Genomic DNA, 17,012 nt, shown 5'->3' with positions numbered 1-17,012 from the left:
TTCTTTAGATCAACATTCAGAAATGAATCTCATTGAGGTAAAATCAAGCTGTCAGAGTAAGAGTGAATCTGTTTCCATGCCTTTTGTGACACCTGGAGTGTTCTTTGTTCCTTTGCTCATGGCACCTTTCCTAGATTTGAAAGTAAGCAATATCTGGCCAAATCATTTTCATGCTGCCTTCTCTCTGGATATGCATTCTGATTCCCTCTTCCACTGATAAGGGCCCTTGTATTATATTAGGTTCACTTGGGTTCTCTAGGATAACCTTCTATTTATTTATTTGGCCTCACCACCCAGCATGTGGGATCTTAGTTTACCAACTAGGCATCAAACCCCTGCCCCCTGCAGTGGAAGCATGGAGCCCTAACCACTGGACCACCAGGGTACTCCCTAGGATAGCCCTATTTAAAGTCAAATGATAAGTAACCTAAATGGCATCTGCAATCTTAATTCCCATTTGTTATGTGTCCCAACATATTCATAGACTACAGAGATTAAAAGGTAGACAAAATTGCGGAGGCATCATTGTATCTAGCACAGTAAATGACAGTATTTTTAAAATTTGACAGAATGTTATATATTTTGCTTTTGGCGGGAGGAGGAACATATGGACACATTATTGTATGTAATTTCTGGGAGTTCGTATACTCCACTAAAGCTCATGTAGTAGACCTGGTTTAGGTATTTACCCCTGGGACTATAGAAAGCAAAAATTGTCTATTTACAATAATATGAAGTCTTAAGTACAGCTATATGGTTTAGTTTTCATTCTTTCAATATATATATGTATATGTAATAAATATGTATTATATATTTATATTTATTATTTTTATATATTATATATATATATGTTGTTGCTTTTCTTCTTTATGTATATTGTGTTATTTGAATGTTTGCATACATTTTTGTGTATGTTGTGTTGTAAACTTAAGTGTACTTTGAGTGGGAAGCCTGCCATTCATGAGAAAGTAATTTACACAATGTTATAGGCTATTATGACTTTTTTCCTACCAGGGTTGAAATCCTAAAGTATTTTAAAATATACTCCTAGCATTTGTTCAATATGGAATGTCATTTATAGCGGTTTATAACCTTAAGCAGATTTGTAAATGGGGATTCTCTGGTGGCTCAGCAGTAAAAAATCCACCTGCAAGGCAGGAGACGTGGGAGAGGAGGCTTGGGTCTCTGGTCTTGGAAGAACCCCTAGAGGAGGGCATGTAACCCACTCCAGTACTCTTGCCTGGAGAATCACATGCACAGAAAAGCCTGGTGGGCTAAAGTCCAGTAGTCGTAAAGAGTTAGACACGACTGAAGTGACTAAGCACACACACTCCCAGGTTTGTAATTATGAGAAAGGCTAAGTTATAATGACTGTTATATATGTGTTCACATGACAGGAGAGTGTTGGTAACTGAAATGACGTATGAATTGTTTTTCCATTAATTTTTTTTTTGCTGACCGAGATGAAAACAATCATATGAAATCCATCTTGGGAGAAAGTAACATAGTTTAAGGGAGAGGATGCACCAAAATACCTTCTGGGCATTTCTTTCCTGAACTGCCAGTGTTATGAATCCCAATATGGTAGTTTGGCAATGGTCTAACTTTTCATTAGAGAAACCTTGGACAAATTCTCTTTACAACTAAATGGCCCTATTCTGGAAATGGTGATACTCACTTTTCAACCACTATGTTCATTAATTGCCTTGTTCCCATTAATATTTTGAAAAGTTATATTGCTTTAAGCAAATAAATTGAATACATGTACATTTTCTTCTTACCACAACACTAATACAAGAAGCATTGCATTACATTCCCTATATGGCACATGCCACATGGTCAGCCTGCTCCTGGTGTCACAGCCAGGACCACACCCTGAACACAGGGCGCCTGCTGCGGAAGAAGCTGGTGGGTGGGTTCTGCATCCAAGCCTCCAGATCCTGGGCAGGCCTGGCCTTCCCCCGCCATGCTCTGCTTCCTTGACTGGAAAGGTCCCAGAACTGCCTCCCAAGTGCTATACTGGCTGGAAATTTGGGGTTTGAGTTGGGGCTGCTGGGTGAGGTGAGGGTGGGAGCTTTAGCTCTCTACTGCTCAGCAAGGCCTTTCAGCACCTGGACACTCTGGGACTGGGAAGCCTGTCGGTGCTTGGGCTGTGAGCAGGTGCCGCTCCCCACCAAATCGCATCTCCTCACCTGTAAAATGGATGCGTACACTAGCCCCCGGGAGATTGCAGCAGACAGCAGTGCCTCTCCGCTTACCCTGGTCGGCCTGTCACAGGCTCTGCCCGCAGCGGGGATGTCTCCCCCACTGCATGCAGCTTGGTTGGTCTGGTGTTTGGAACCACTCGGCCCTGCGTCCAGTACGCTCCGACCACCTTGTCCACTACGGACCTGGCAAGCCCACCTTGCACTGATTAAAAAAAAAAAAAAGCAGCATTGTAAAACTAAAGTTGCTCTTTTCATGAATTCAGTTTGTAAAGCACACTACTACACCAGTTCAGAAGTTCAGATGATACTTGCATGTCCACACTTGGCTAACGTTCAGTTAGTGAGCAGTGAAACAAAACAAAACAAAAAAAGGCCATGTTACTACTAAACTAAATTAAAAGAACATGATTGTGTTTTCAACCTAATGGTCTGTGTATCGGGAGTGTTAGCACCACAGAGCACCAAGCTGCTTTTGGAGAAAGTAATGGCAAGAAAACCTAATTTTGGCAACCGGTAGTTGTTACAACGCTTCTACTGAAAAAGTGGGTGGCTCTTAAAAGAGCCTTTGGAATCAAATATGAAAAACGCCCCTTTGTCGGGATCACTTGGAGCTGGTGTACTTGGTGACAGCCTTGGTGCCCTCAGACACCGCATGCTTGGCCAGCTCCCCGGGCAGCAGCAGACGCACTGCGGTCTGGATCTCCCTGGATGTAATAGTCGAACGCTTGTTGTAATGTGCCAGGCGAGACGCCTCGCCCGCGATGCGCTCAAAGATGTCGTTGACGAAGGAGTTCATGATGCCCATAGCCTTGGAAGAGATGCCGGTATCCGGATGGACTTGCTTCAGCACCTTGTACACGTACACTGAGTAGCTCTCCTTGCGGCTACGCTTGCGCTTCTTGCCATCCTTCTTCTGGGCCTTAGTCACCGCCTTTTTAGAGCCCTTTTTAGGAGCAGGAGCGGACTTAGCTGGTTCAGGCATAGCTAACAAACGGAGCAACTTCCAATCAGAATAAAAATTGTGCTGCTGTTACAGTGGTCGTGATATTTGTAGAAGTAGTATGCAAATATGGTATGTAAAATCTTGCATTCTGATTGGATAAATTTTGCTAGTTATTATGGCGGTATGCAAATTATGTGCCATCAGTTTTCGTTTTTAATTGGTTGCTACCTTGAAGACACTTTAGCCAATCGAACTGCGTAACTTACAATTCGGCTTACAAGTATAATTGCCTCTGATTTGCTAAGATAATTTGTGTTCCTTTTTCTTTTCTTTTGCTGGTTGTGTTGGTGAGACTATTAAGATGTCTGGACGGGGAAAACAAGGTGGCAAGGCTCGAGCTAAGGCCAAGACCCGCTCTTCGCGGGCCGGACTTCAGTTTCCCGTGGGCCGAGTGCATCGTCTGCTTCGCAAAGGGAACTATGCCGAGCGGGTCGGGGCGGGGGCACCGGTGTATCTGGCGGCCGTGCTGGAGTACTTGACGGCCGAGATCCTGGAGCTGGCGGGCAACGCGGCCCGGGACAACAAGAAGACCCGCATCATCCCGCGTCACTTGCAGCTGGCCATCCGCAACGACGAGGAGCTCAACAAGCTGCTGGGCAAAGTCACTATCGCTCAGGGCGGCGTCCTCCCCAACATCCAGGCGGTGCTGCTCCCTAAGAAGACCGAGAGTCACCATAAGGCCAAGGGCAAGTAAACTGGAATATTCCAAGTTCTTGTTCCTTGAGCATTCAGTCTTAGACAAAGGCTCTTTTCAGAGCCACCCACGTGTTCATTAAAAGGGCTTACATTATTTTTTAAGCCGAATGATTTTCAGTGCAATTTGTCCATCTTGGAAGTGCTGAAATATTGGTGTCAGTATTTACACTTTGAAACACCAAACTAATCACCCAGTTTAAAATCTTAAAAAAATTCCTCTTAAGTATGTGATCTACAGAAGCCGTATGTAACAAGTAACTTGATCAATTCAACAGGTCCTCAGGGTTGTAAATCTTGAGAAAAGGGTTGCAATAAGATAATGAGTAGATAATGAAAGTTGACATGGAGATATAGTTAGTGACCTACAGGTTGTTAAAGTCACTCCTTTAGTACTACTCCTTGTTGAAAGGAATTGTTTTGCATTATAGTGGGATAAATTGATATGCAATTCACACTTTGGCTTTTAATAGCCAGTCTCTACTAAGCTGGGCCCTAGTTAATTGTGAATAAGCATACAGTATTGGATAGCCTGGATTTAAAATTTATTTAGGTACGGCTTAATACAGGGTCACCTTGAGTTCAAGGAGCAAACAGTTACATTTGGGTTAATACAATAGGAAGTGTGAAATTATTCCAGGGTTAATGGTTTTTTGTGCATCATCGAAAATTCTGTACAAAGAATTAAGAATCTCTAATGAGAACTGAACCCTGAACAGGCCCCAATTTGTCTGTGGTTTAGGGTTGCTATATGTTTCAGAAAGCAGCTTGTCTCCTGTGAAGACAAAGTCCTCTTCTTTGATAGAATATTTAACTAATATAGTTGGGTTTCGCATCTTCTAGGTAGAGTTCAGAGATTGAGACCTGGGCTTTCATTTGAGGTAGAGGTAACCAGACCATCCAGACTCGGATGTAGTTACCCACAGAACGTTTCACTGTTAACCCAGTATGGATTCATGGCAGTTACAGTAGTTGACACCTTCAGTTCAGTTCAGTTGCTCAGTCGTGTCTGCCTGTTTGCGACCCCATGAATCGCAGCACGCCAGGCCTTCCTGTCCATCACCAACTCCCGGAGTTTGCTCAAACTCATGTCCATGGAGTCAGTGATGCCATCCAGCCATCTCATCCTCTGTCATCCCCTTCCCCTCCTGCCTCCAATCCCTCCCACCATCAGAGTCTTCTCCAATGAGTCAACTCTTCGCATGAGGTGGCCAGAGTATTGGAGTTTCAGCTTTAGCATCAGTCCTTCCAATGAACACCAAGGACTGATCTCCTTTAGAATGGACTGGGTGGATCTCCTTGCAGTCCAAGGGACTCTCAAGAGTCTTCTCCAACACCACAGTTCAAAAGCATCAATTCTTTGGTGCTCTGCTTTCTTCACAGTCCAACTCTCACATCCATACATGACCACAGGAAAAACCATAGCCTTAACTAAACGGACCTTTGTTGGCAAAGTAATATCTCTGCTTTTGAATATGCTATCTAGGTTGGTCATAACTTTCCTTCAAAGGTGTAAGCGTCTTAATTTCATGGCTGCAGTCATCATCTGCAGTGATTTTGAAGCACCCCCCAAATAAAGTCTGACACTGTTTCCACTGTTTCCCCATCTATTTGCCATGAAGTGATGGGACCAGATGCCATGATCTTCGTTTTCTGAATGTTGAGCTTTAAGCCAACTTTTTCCACTCTCTTCTTTCACATTCATCAAGAGGCTTTTCACTTTCTGCCATAAGGGTGGTGCCATCTGCATATCTGTGGTTATTGATATTTCTCCTGGGAATCTTGATTACAGCTGTGCTTCTTCCATCCCAGCGTTTCTCATGATGTACTACTCTGCATATAAGTTAAATAAGCAGAGTGACAATATACAGCCTTAATGTACTTTTCCTATTTGGAACCAGTCTGTTGTTCCATGCCCAGTCCTAACTGTTGCTTCCTGACCTGCATATAGGTTTCTCAAGAGGCAGGTCAGGTGGTCTGGTATTCCCATCTCTTTCAGAATTTTCCACAGTTTATTGTGATCCACACAGTCAAAGGCTTTGGCATAGTCAATAAAGCAGAAATAGATGTTTTTCTGGAACTCTCTTGCTTTTTCCATGATCCAGCGGATGCTGGCATACTGAAAGAGGAACTCCCCAGGTCGGTAGGTGCCCAATATGCTACTGGAGATCAGTGGAGAAATAACTCCAGAAAGAATGAAGGGATGGAGCCAAAGCAAAAACAATACCCAGTTGTGGATGTGACTGGTGATAGAAAAAGGTCCGATGCTGTAAAGAGCAATATTGCATAGGAACCTGGAATGTTAGGTCCATGAATCAAGGCAAATTGGAAGTGGTCAAACAGGAGATGGCAAGAGTGAACGTCGACATTCTAGGAATCAGCAAAATAAAATGGACTGGAATGGGTGAATTTAACTCAGATGACCATTATATCTACTACTGTGGGCAGGAATCCCTTAGAAGAAATGGAGTAGCCATCATAGTCAACAAAAGCGTCCGAAATGCAGTACTTGGATGCAGTCTCAAAAACGACAGAATGATCTCTCTTCGTTTCCAAGTTGACTCCTTAATAGTTTCTAAAAGGTGTTACGTCTTTCCAGGTGTCTTTAGTCTTCCTTTTCCCCATATCTTAGAGATATAATCAGATCACAACCTATATGGATGTAAAATCTGAAACTTTTATATATCATTAATATACATTGTACTGTAATTCTAGGGATTCCTTTCTACTATGGCCACAGCTCTCACTCCAAGCAAAAAATTGACACTGGTACATGATGGCTTGGAGTGAACTGTAAGAGCCCATCCAGTGACTGCCAAGGGAAAGCCATTTAGGTCTTATGGGGAAGTTAGAAAAGGGAGGGTTCGGGGGCCTGGTTTGGCGGTTACAATAAAATTCCAGGCATCTTTCCAACTTCTGCTTTCATCTGATCTCTGAACCCCTAAAGTAATGGTTCTCAATCCTATCACATATAACACTCTTCCTATAACAAATACTGTAAGTACTTTTTTTTCCTATACTTATACTGACGTGGAATTTATAGATAATATAATCTACCAATACATATCTTAACTGTAAATATATAAAAGAAAAGGAAAGTATTTTGTTAAAAATTAAAAGATAGTAGAAATTGATGCAAAATTAGCCTTACTAAATTTGAATGAGTATATAAAAATAACTTGACCAATCACGTGTAACATACGCCTTTTCAGAAAGTGATCAAACGAAAGCCAGTCTCAGGTGCCAAATTTAAATTTTTTATTCCACGAACAACATTAAGCATTGTGATAATTTGTGTTAAATTCTGCGTAGAAAAGCCACAGAACATTGTAAAGAAATGGCATAAGGAGAAGGAGGAGAGAAAAGGTTGAAAACAGCGATTCAAACGAAGGCTCACGTCATCGGGGATGAACTTGTGTACCAATGCCTTCACCGCCAGCCATAAGGAACAATTGACTTGTCCAATCAGAACGGGACTCTCTTTATATATACTGGAAGAAAGGGGCAGGGCTTCGTTTTTCCATCAGTTAGCTGCTTTTGGGAAATCTGTAATGGCTCGCACTAAGCAGACCGCTCGCAAGTCCACCGGCGGCAAGGCGCCACGTAAGCAGCTGGCCACCAAGGCGGCCCGCAAGAGCGCGCCGGCCACCGGCGGCGTGAAGAAGCCGCACCGCTACCGCCCCGGCACGGTGGCCCTGCGCGAGATCCGCCGCTACCAGAAGTCCACGGAGCTGCTGATCCGTAAGCTGCCGTTCCAGCGGCTGGTGCGCGAGATCGCGCAGGACTTCAAGACCGACCTGCGCTTCCAGAGCTCGGCGGTGATGGCGCTGCAGGAGGCGTGCGAGGCCTACCTGGTGGGGCTCTTCGAGGACACCAACCTGTGTGCCATCCACGCCAAGCGCGTCACCATCATGCCCAAGGACATCCAGCTTGCCCGCCGCATCCGCGGGGAGAGGGCCTAGATGTCCACCCCCCCCCCCCCGCCGCCATCAGTACCAATTTTCAACCCAAAGGCTCTTCTCAGAGCCACCACTTTTTCTGTTAAAGAGTTGTGTACTGGTATCTCCATTTCGAGGGAAGAGAAACTTACCGGAAGAGGTATTATTACAAGCTCTTTAATAAGATGAGTTGGGTGGCTCTGAAAAGAGCCTTTAGGAAACTAATCCTTATTATTTATTGTCCTACTTTTTGGGGGTCGCCTTTTTAGGCTGGACCGCTTTAGGCTTGGCTACCTTGGGCTTATTAACTTTAGCCTTGACTGGACTCTTGGCCGCCTTGGGCTTAGCTGTCTTCACCTTTTTCGGGCTTTTGGCCACTTTCTTCGCCCCAGTAGCAGGCTTCACCTTCTTCAAGGTCGTCTTAGCGGTTTTCTTCGGGGTGGCCGCACCCGTGGATTTCTTGGGCTTCTTAGCCGCCCCGGCAGCCTTCTTGGGCTTGGCCGCGCCCGCCTTCTTCGCCTTGGGCTTGGCCTCCCCGGTGGCCGCCTTCTTGTTGAGTTTGAAAGAGCCGGAAGCCCCGGTGCCCTTGGTCTGCACCAGGGTGCCCTTGCTCACCAAGCTCTTGAGACCCAGCTTGATGCGGCTGTTGTTCTTCTCCACATCGTAGCCGGCGGCCGCCAGTGCTTTCTTGAGCGCAGCCAGAGACACGCCGCTGCGTTCCTTGGAGGCGGCGACAGCCTTGGTGATGAGGTCGGACACCGAGGGCCCAGCGGCCTTGCGCTTCGGGGCACTGGTGGACTTGCGCGCCTTTTTCTTCACCGGTGTCTTCTCCGCAGGAGAAGGAGCAGGAGGCGCGGCAGGTACAGTTTCAGACATGATTGTCAATTTGGTTTCCTAACAGTAAAAAAATAATATCTCAGGGTTGAGTAGCCAGGCCTCCGAGCGTCTCTATATTTATACACACAGCGCTACTGCTCGCTGATTGGTTCCCAGCTGTCTTCATCTTGACAGCGACCTAGTCTCAGCTCTGTCCCGGAATTGTGTTTTTTACAATTCAAGAAAGCAAAATATAAAAAATTTCCTGTGGAGGCATCACACCAAGTATATTCTACAATGAACCAGGACACCTCAAGGTTTGAGACTTTTGTGGTTACTTCCTCCAGTTTTTACCACTTTGTTCAAAGCCTTTTTCAAAAGCCTCTAACATTCGTGCAGATTCAGAGGTCAGAGGGACAACTTTTTGATTTTCTTTTAAAATACGAATATTCTCTTTATGCCTTCAATAACACGCTCTCAAGTGACATTCTATAGATTCTTGGTTTTTCATGCCTTCAACATTGGCTTGATTCTTATTGAGATTTGCCCAGAAAATCTGTTTCATATGAGGAGAAATAACACAGAGTCTTTCACTTCTCTACAAAAAGCTGTAGTAAAGGCTCCTTGGAATAGTAGCAATATCTGATAAGAAAAGTCATTATTTAGTTTGAAAAAGTTTTATCATAGCTTCTTGTGACTATTTAGAGGGTTAGTTAATTTGGGGACTTTAGGCATTCAAAATTTGTCTAGGAAAATGGCAAAAGCAATAACCAATGATCAACTTGTCATGATAATTGTGCTTGTGTTGCACTAGCTGATGGCAGAGAAAATCCATGTAAAGACTGCTTTATGGGTTTTAAAAATTATTTCATTTACCTTGATTTTACTAAGAAGGATCACTTATTAAAATGTTCACAAGCTCTTGAGTTCTGACTTCTGTCATGCTTCTGGAAGATAACTTTGAGAAAGTAAGTAACAGAATTAAGGAATATACACATGTACAACACTCACACACATACATAATTCCCTTAAGAGAGGGAAATTTAAAAGCATTTATATTCACTACTATGTTTCTTATTTAATCAGGGATATAAGTTTATAGGAAACACATTGTAGCTTATACTTTCTGTTCACTAGGAAATAGATTGATGGTAAAAAGTAAAAAGAGCTTTGATTTTCTTCTTCACTCCTCAAACTATGTCTTTAACATATTATGTTTATTTTGAAGCAGCCTTGGACTTCTTTGTATTTTTGATAAAGCTTATGAGCCCCTTTCCAGAATAGTGCTTTTTAGTGCTTAATTTATATAGGATTACAAAGGAAAACAGTTATATTAAAATATCATTATCAAATTTATTGAAAAATCCAAATTGGTAAGGTATTGATTACCCATACAACCAAGTTTAGAAGGTGTAATATATTTAAACAATATGAGAGATGGAGATTGACAGCTGCATCTGCGACTTGATATGAATATAGCTCAGGTCCTGTCACCCACACTGTTTGTTGCCTGCATTCAGAATAGGAGGAAATGCTAAAGTTTGGTTGTAGTATAATAAAAATAAAGTTGGAGTTTTTCTTCTATACAATGATCATATAGATGGATTCATCTATATGTCCCAGGTTAAGAACTCTATTCTAGAATTTGTTTCTGTGCATTGTACACTCATGGAGCAGCTTTGATAATCTTGGTTGTCCTCACAGACCATAGAGCTTTGATAAACTTGGTCCTCCTCACAGATCATGGAGAAAAAGCAAAAAAAAAAAAAAATCTATCTAAGTCATCTGGAACTCAAAGGAATTAACCATTCATTAAATCTTTATGTGGGCTTCCTTGGTGGCTCACACAGTAAAGGAACTGCCTGCAATGTAAGAGACTGGGGCTTGATCCTTGGGTGGGGAAGATCTGGAGGAGGGAATGGCTACCCACTCTGGTATTCTTGCCTGCAGAATTCCATGGACAGAGGAACCTGGCGGTCTATAGTCTATGGAGTCGCAAAGAGTCAGACAGGACAGAGCAACTAACACATTAAAAAAAAAACTTCCAAATTTTTATGTGTTATTTTGTGGAATCCTTAAAGGAAGGTTTTAGTAAACTAATTACTTAGACTTTCACTTTAGAGGCATGAATTTTGAATGCAGGAGTTGAGAGAAGACAGGATACTGTAATATGTCATAATAAATAATGCTGAGTAATTGCTTCTTTGCAGATGTTTTAAAAAAGTTGTATTGTCTCTTTTAAATTTCAGTGCTCTATAATTTGCACTTTCTTATACATTTAAAAGGAAAAAAAAAAACAAACGTACAGACTGCTCAAGGTCACAAACCAGTACGTGGAGCAGGCTGTCTCGAGTTTGACTGGAGTAATGCCACCGGCTTGCAGAAACAGAATGTGGTTACATATATAATGCCAGATACAACTTGTTTGTAAATTACTTTATAATCATACCACAAATTTTGGGCTTACAGCCCAATAAGTTTTTTTAATTCACTTTTGGATATACATATTTATAAATCTCCAGTGTAGCACTCAATGGATTTGTTTAAATCCGTAAAGAACTTCATGGTGGGCTGCCATCTCTGGGGTCGCACAGAGTCGGACACGACTGAAGCGACTTACCAGCAGCAGCAGCAAAGGACAATAGCATGGGCTATCTGATTATTTCATACTATAGGAAGTCTGAAGAACAAGTCTCAGGCTTCTTTGGGGAAAGTGTATGAACTGTTGCCTCACTTAATGGCTGCCCGTTTTGTATGCACGCACAAACACAGATATCCATAAATAGGAAAAAATTTTATATTCCATTTCCATGATCCAGCCGCTGCAGGCGCCTTGCCTAGCTGCTACAGCTGTGACCAAGCGACAAATAAGCGAAGGGCGGGAACTGAATGTGGTTACCGCCCCTGCTCTTGCGTTTTCAAACAGGTCCGTTCCGTTACTATAAATGCTCTCTAAAGGCACCCTTAATCCTGTTCGCTGTTCAATCTGCGGTTCATAATGTCTGGACGCGGTAAAGGCGGAAAGGGGCTCGGAAAAGGTGGTGCTAAGCGCCATCGTAAAGTTCTGCGAGATAATATCCAGGGCATCACTAAGCCCGCCATTCGTCGCCTGGCCCGCCGTGGTGGTGTTAAACGGATTTCTGGGCTCATCTACGAGGAGACCCGCGGGGTGCTGAAGGTGTTCCTGGAGAACGTGATCCGGGACGCGGTCACCTACACCGAGCACGCCAAGCGCAAAACTGTCACCGCCATGGACGTGGTCTACGCGCTCAAGCGCCAGGGACGCACTCTCTACGGCTTCGGCGGTTAAGTTCCAGGCAGCCATTTGGCATAGTCTAATAAAACCAAAGGCCCTTTTCAGGGCCACTTACCCATTCACTTAAAGAGTTTTGCGCTTTATGATGTAGTATGGAGGTGTTTAGGCTACTACTGCTTCTAGTCCATAGCCTTACATTGACGTACGTTCCCCTTCCACCCCGCGTTTCAGATTAGTTGCAGACCACCAGAGCTGGTATACAACCTCAAGCTGAACTTTTATTTGATATACTTTGAAATGTATATTTAGCGGTTAGTGGTTAAGAGGCCAGCTCAGTGTGGTAGACATTTTGCATAGCCGTTAGTGAAAAAGCTGAAAGGCGTCTAGAAACAAAAGTCTCATGCTAGAAAAATGGAAAAGTCTAGATAGGAATTTTTGAACTGAAGATATTAAAACAGTATGCCTTCTCGGACATAACAATAAAGGGGAGTGTGTGCCCATAAACTATTTTGAAGGCTGTTAAATTCTAGAAAAAACTACTTGGTAATTAAGATTGTAAATCGACTGTGTATATTTATTCATTATAGAGAGTGTAGTTAGGGTTCTTTCTTGAGTTTTAAAGTGGAATGGAGACAGACTGACTTGTCTCTGCTTCTCTGAACTGTCCTCCCATCCCAAAGGATCTCTTACTTGAACCTTTTATTAAGGTTGATAGAAGTGCTTCATACAAAAAATACAGGTTTATGTTCCCACTCCAGTATTGTTACCTGGAGAATCCCCATGGACCGAGGCCCTTGGTGGGCTACAGTCACCACTGAGCAGCTAAGCACACTGCACACGTTTACAAAGTTGTTATTATGTTGGCTCTAAATATTTAGAGTTTAAATATTTAATAATCTAGTCCCTTGGACTGCAAGGAGATCCAACCAGTCCATCCTGAAGGAGATCAGTCATGGGTGTTCATTGGAAGGACTGATGTTGAAGCTGAAACTCGAATCCTTTGGCCACCTGATGCGAAGAGCTGACTCATTTGAAAAGACCCTGATGCTGGGAAAGATTGAGGGCAGGAGGAGAGGGGGACGACAGAGGATGAGATGGTTGGATGGCATCACCGACACGATGGACATGGGTTTGGGTGGACTCCGGGAGTTGGTGATGGACAGGGAGGCCTGGCGTGCTGTGGTTCATGGGGTTGCAAAGAGTCGGACACGACTGAGCGACTGAGCTGAACTGAACTGAATCTATGCCATTGAATAAATAGTTTATTAGATTTTAAAGAAACAGTCTCAATACCATTCCTCAGTGATAAAAAGAAGGAAACCTTGTGCACAGGGATGCTATTCTTTTTCTCTTTCCTTGGATAAGTCATTTAAACCTGTGTATGACTCTGTTTCCTTATCTGTAAAATGGAGATAACTTTAATTCCTATCTTATAGTTTCAGGGGTGAATGACATTAAATAGTACTTCATATTTTGGCCACTGCCTGTCACATCGTAAATGATGTATGTTTTGGCTGTTGTTATTTGCGTTATTGGTATTCTTATTTCTCATGTCATCAAAGAGACACGGAGAAAAAGAAAGTGGCATTTGAACCATGATGACATACATTTGAAGTCTTGAATAATCATTTTCTATAGTTGTGGTCTTTAGCAAACTGCTAACCACTGTTCCCTTATCTGTAATGTAGGAGTAAATTCATATTTTTGTGAGGATTGAGTGAAACAACCTAGGAATATGTTTATGTATATGTTCAACAAATATAGTTTACATATGTTCTTAAGAAATTGAAAGTGTACAAATGGAAGTTCTTTTGTACAAATTGATGTAAACATAAAAAAACAAAGAATTCCAGATAATTAAAAAAAAAACTTTCTAGAAAGTTAAATTTGCTGACTATATTTAAGGAATTACTGAACACTTAGGCCTTTTTCTTCAGTCCCTTTTTTTTCAGTTTTAGGAAAGCAAATCTGATTAATCCAGGTGGGCAGATGCCTACATCAATCAAATATGATGGCCCAAGATAGAAGGTAACAAGATAATGGCCACACATGGGGCTCAGTCCTAAGTAGAGTTTTTTCCAGGCCATAAACTCATTTTTATCACCCAGAAACTCCTGTGTTCGCTTTTTCTTCACCATATATTAGATGTTCTCAAAACCTACTACATAAAGAGCATCTTAATTTGCTGGGCATTTTTTTTTTGTAAGGTAAGTTCTCACATCTCCCAGGGCTAATGAAATAGAAACTTTGGGAATGGGGACAGCAATCTATCCTTTAACAAGCCATCTGGGTGATTCTGATGTATACTCAAGTTCTTTATAGATTCAGTACATAATTCAGCTCTTGGGACTTGAACATACAATGAACTTGGTGGATGTACCTTCTGTCCAGAAGGTTCTTACATCAGGCAGTGCATGTGCCATCTCAAAGTTCATTTGCCCTCTTTCCTTACTAATACAACCTCGGTTTTTTTAAGGTCTCCATTTTCTCCCTGCCTTGTGCTCCAGGGAAAGCAGAGTCCCTCTCTTAGGCTCAGGAATGGGGTTCTGATTCCACCCAAGTCCCTCAGTATTGATTAATTTGAGGTGGGGAGGTGAAGGTGGGTATATGGCCAGTTGTTTGTGGCTCTGAGAGCCTAAAACAGTGGAGTCCAGCTTCCCCAAGAATCTAGTCATTAGGCTGAAATTGGAGTTGCTGGTCAATAAACTGTGTATATGCTGGGAATGGATGTGGAATCAGGAACATTTCAGGCAAAGAATAATTGCAGAGGCCTGGAGGCTGGAGAAAGAGGCCCACAGTTTAAAGGATGTAAGGGAAGGAGGGTGGTGGGAACAAAACCAAAAAACAATGAAGAAACACAAAACAAAATAGAGAAAAAAGAAATCCTTTGGGTTTGGGCTGGAGAGAGATGAGGGCCAGACTCTGCAGGGCTTGTGGCCATAGCATAGATTTTTTGATTTCTGTGAGATGGGGGATCATCCAAAGGCTGTGAGCCGGTAAAATTAAACACACACACACACACACACACACACACACACACACACGAAACATAAAGCCCCCCACGGTGACTCTGGAATAGAAACCAAATTCACTATGGACAGAAGAGTTTCAGTATCACCTCAAACTCAAAGCAAGTTTATCAGAATCAGTGCAAGAGCAATTGTAATTTGGCAACCTGAAAATAAACTGGTTTTTATCCTTGTGCTTATTTTTTTAACTTTTTGAGACAATAAAAGGGAGCTCTGATAGACCGGCCAGGGAGGCCGCCTAGGATAGTTTCTAAAGGACAATAATAGCAGTTCTTGGGTGGATTTGGCATTTCCATGAGTGGGTGAGGTGCCCTTAACCCAACCCTTCATTCCTAACTTCCAAAAGGACGCCTCTAATTTGCAGTTTCCGGAAATATGAGGAAGAGCCCTGCCTTTTATCTTTCGGGATTTATTCTCTTGAGCATAAACCGTAGGCTTTCAAACCTCGGTGTTCGGCTCACAACGTTAAAAAGCATCTTCACATCCACAGTTTTCCTTGTTTGCGTTCTGAGCCGGCCCTGAGGACCCCTCTTCTTTGTCACCAAGATGGCTGCGTTTTCTGAACTGAGCGCGGGGAGGACTGGAAGCAGGATAGGGGGATGGGCTCGGAAGATCGCAGTAACCTGACGGACTGGAGATTGTTGAGACAGGTTTCACAGTATGTGGCCGCACGAGTGAAGACTGAGTCGGCTGAACACAGAATTCCGTGAACTTTGCTAGTCTAGTTTGTAAAACGAGTCAGAAGACTGGGATGATTGTATTCTTAAAAAAAAAAAAAAAATCTAATGACGAGAGCCTCTCTAAAATCCAGGAGGAAGATAAAACAAACAAACCAAAAAAATAAATAACTACTGTTCCCTTACTGGAGAGTTGCAGCCACCAAACATGTAAAGAATCTATGCTTAGCCAGAGCTCGAAAGCCCTAGGCAAAGGGCCAGGGGTAGGCGAGAGGGAGTAAAAGGAATTAGTAGTAGTAGTAGTAAAAGTCACTCAGTCGTGCTCGACTCTTGCGACCCCATAGACTGTAGCGCGCCAGGTTCCTTTGTCCACGGGATTCTCCAGGTAAGAATATTGGAGTGGGTTGCCGTTGCCTTCTCCAGGGGATGTTCCCGACCCAGGAATCGAACACCATGGCTTCTGCATTGCAGGCACATTCTTTACCGACTGAGCTAGGAGAGAAGCCCTGGAGCCACACAAAAGAACCCGGGTGGAGACCCGCAACGTCATACTTACGAAGTTCCGGTTTTATAGAGCGGGATTTTCAAACGTAAATGTTGCCTCTAGAATTCGGCAGGGTGACGGTTTAGATATAACCAAGATCAGAGATTCATAAAGTGCCCATAGTAGCCAACGGAGCACCCTGTACAAATTTTATTAAGATAACCTGGAGCTCCAAGAATTGGGGTTAGCAGATTATTTCAGCCGACGTTCAGTTAGGCTGCTGGGGACCTTTTGTAAGCGGAACCGTTGGTAGAAAGTAGTGCTTTGATGAATACATGTTAACCTAAACACTGACTGAACTCCTCGTATTCACACCAGTACGCAGCTCTGATGGTGAAAACATGCGGTGGCTCTGAAAAGAGCCTTTGGGTTTTATAGTTACTATAAATATATCTACTTGGAGCTGGTGTACTTGGTGACAGCCTTGGTGCCCTCAGACACGGCGTGCTTGGCCAGCTCCCCGGGCAACAGCAGGCGAACGGCGGTCTGGATCTCCCTGGATGTGATGGTCGAGCGCTTGTTGTAATGCGCCAGGCGCGATGCCTCGCCAGCGATGCGCTCGAAAATATCATTCACGAACGAATTCATGATTCCCATGGCTTTGGACGAGATACCGGTGTCCGGGTGGACCTGCTTCAGCACCTTGTACACGTACACGGAGTAGCTCTCCTTGCGGCTGCGCTTGCGCTTCTTGCCATCCTTCTTCTGAGCCTTGGTCACCGCCTTTTTGGAGCCCTTCTTAGGGGCCGGTGCGGACTTGGCTGGTTCCGGCATTATGATTGCAGTGTCTTCTGAGAGAAACTAAAATGGCGCCTGCGCCACCGAATTTGTAGGCAAACTTATGCAAAT

The 17,012-nt window shown here is 43.4% G+C and overlaps 6 protein-coding genes across 6 annotated transcripts; 3 read left to right on the top strand and 3 right to left on the bottom strand.

The window, feature by feature from the left end:
• Positions 1-2,776: 2,776 nt before the first annotated feature.
• Positions 2,777-3,209, bottom strand: LOC102285507 (histone H2B type 1-C/E/F/G/I). Its single transcript, XM_014477128.2, has one exon. It carries the CDS (start codon positions 3,187-3,189, stop codon positions 2,809-2,811), a length of 381 nt encoding a protein of 126 aa, XP_014332614.1. The 5' UTR covers positions 3,190-3,209; the 3' UTR covers positions 2,777-2,808.
• Positions 3,210-3,479: 270 nt separating this feature from the next.
• Positions 3,480-4,072, top strand: LOC102278043 (histone H2A type 1). Its single transcript, XM_070360765.1, has one exon. It carries the CDS (start codon positions 3,512-3,514, stop codon positions 3,902-3,904), a length of 393 nt encoding a protein of 130 aa, XP_070216866.1. The 5' UTR covers positions 3,480-3,511; the 3' UTR covers positions 3,905-4,072.
• A 3,363-nt stretch (positions 4,073-7,435) lies between these two features.
• On the top strand, positions 7,436-7,876 carry LOC102270329 (histone H3.1). Its single transcript, XM_070360989.1, has one exon. The coding sequence runs from the start codon at positions 7,455-7,457 to the stop codon at positions 7,863-7,865; it is 411 nt and encodes a 136-aa protein (XP_070217090.1). The 5' UTR covers positions 7,436-7,454; the 3' UTR covers positions 7,866-7,876.
• Positions 7,877-8,084: 208 nt separating this feature from the next.
• On the bottom strand, positions 8,085-9,540 carry LOC102277758 (histone H1.4). The gene has a single exon (XM_005892206.3). The coding sequence runs from the start codon at positions 8,715-8,717 to the stop codon at positions 8,085-8,087; it is 633 nt and encodes a 210-aa protein (XP_005892268.2). The 5' UTR covers positions 8,718-9,540.
• A 2,077-nt stretch (positions 9,541-11,617) lies between these two features.
• On the top strand, positions 11,618-12,027 carry LOC102280563 (histone H4). The gene has a single exon (XM_014477121.2). The coding sequence runs from the start codon at positions 11,656-11,658 to the stop codon at positions 11,965-11,967; it is 312 nt and encodes a 103-aa protein (XP_014332607.2). The 5' UTR covers positions 11,618-11,655; the 3' UTR covers positions 11,968-12,027.
• Positions 12,028-16,293: 4,266 nt separating this feature from the next.
• Positions 16,294-16,972, bottom strand: LOC102278316 (histone H2B type 1-C/E/F/G/I). Its single transcript, XM_005892208.2, has one exon. It carries the CDS (start codon positions 16,935-16,937, stop codon positions 16,557-16,559), a length of 381 nt encoding a protein of 126 aa, XP_005892270.1. The 5' UTR covers positions 16,938-16,972; the 3' UTR covers positions 16,294-16,556.
• Positions 16,973-17,012: the final 40 nt, after the last annotated feature.

This window comes from Bos mutus, chromosome 23 (genome assembly GCF_027580195.1).
Source record: "Bos mutus isolate GX-2022 chromosome 23, NWIPB_WYAK_1.1, whole genome shotgun sequence".
In the NCBI taxonomy this organism is placed as follows: Eukaryota; Metazoa; Chordata; class Mammalia; order Artiodactyla; family Bovidae; genus Bos; species Bos mutus.
This window is presented reverse-complemented; position numbering and strand designations above follow the sequence as displayed.

What these genes read in the sequence shown, in the direction of transcription:
- LOC102285507 (XM_014477128.2), bottom strand. Translation starts at nt 3,189, where the DNA reads ATGCCTGAACCAGCTAAGTCCGCTCCTGCTCCTAAAAAGGGCTCTAAA.
- LOC102278043 (XM_070360765.1), top strand. Translation starts at nt 3,512, where the DNA reads ATGTCTGGACGGGGAAAACAAGGTGGCAAGGCTCGAGCTAAGGCCAAG.
- LOC102270329 (XM_070360989.1), top strand. Translation starts at nt 7,455, where the DNA reads ATGGCTCGCACTAAGCAGACCGCTCGCAAGTCCACCGGCGGCAAGGCG.
- LOC102277758 (XM_005892206.3), bottom strand. Translation starts at nt 8,717, where the DNA reads ATGTCTGAAACTGTACCTGCCGCGCCTCCTGCTCCTTCTCCTGCGGAG.
- LOC102280563 (XM_014477121.2), top strand. Translation starts at nt 11,656, where the DNA reads ATGTCTGGACGCGGTAAAGGCGGAAAGGGGCTCGGAAAAGGTGGTGCT.
- LOC102278316 (XM_005892208.2), bottom strand. Translation starts at nt 16,937, where the DNA reads ATGCCGGAACCAGCCAAGTCCGCACCGGCCCCTAAGAAGGGCTCCAAA.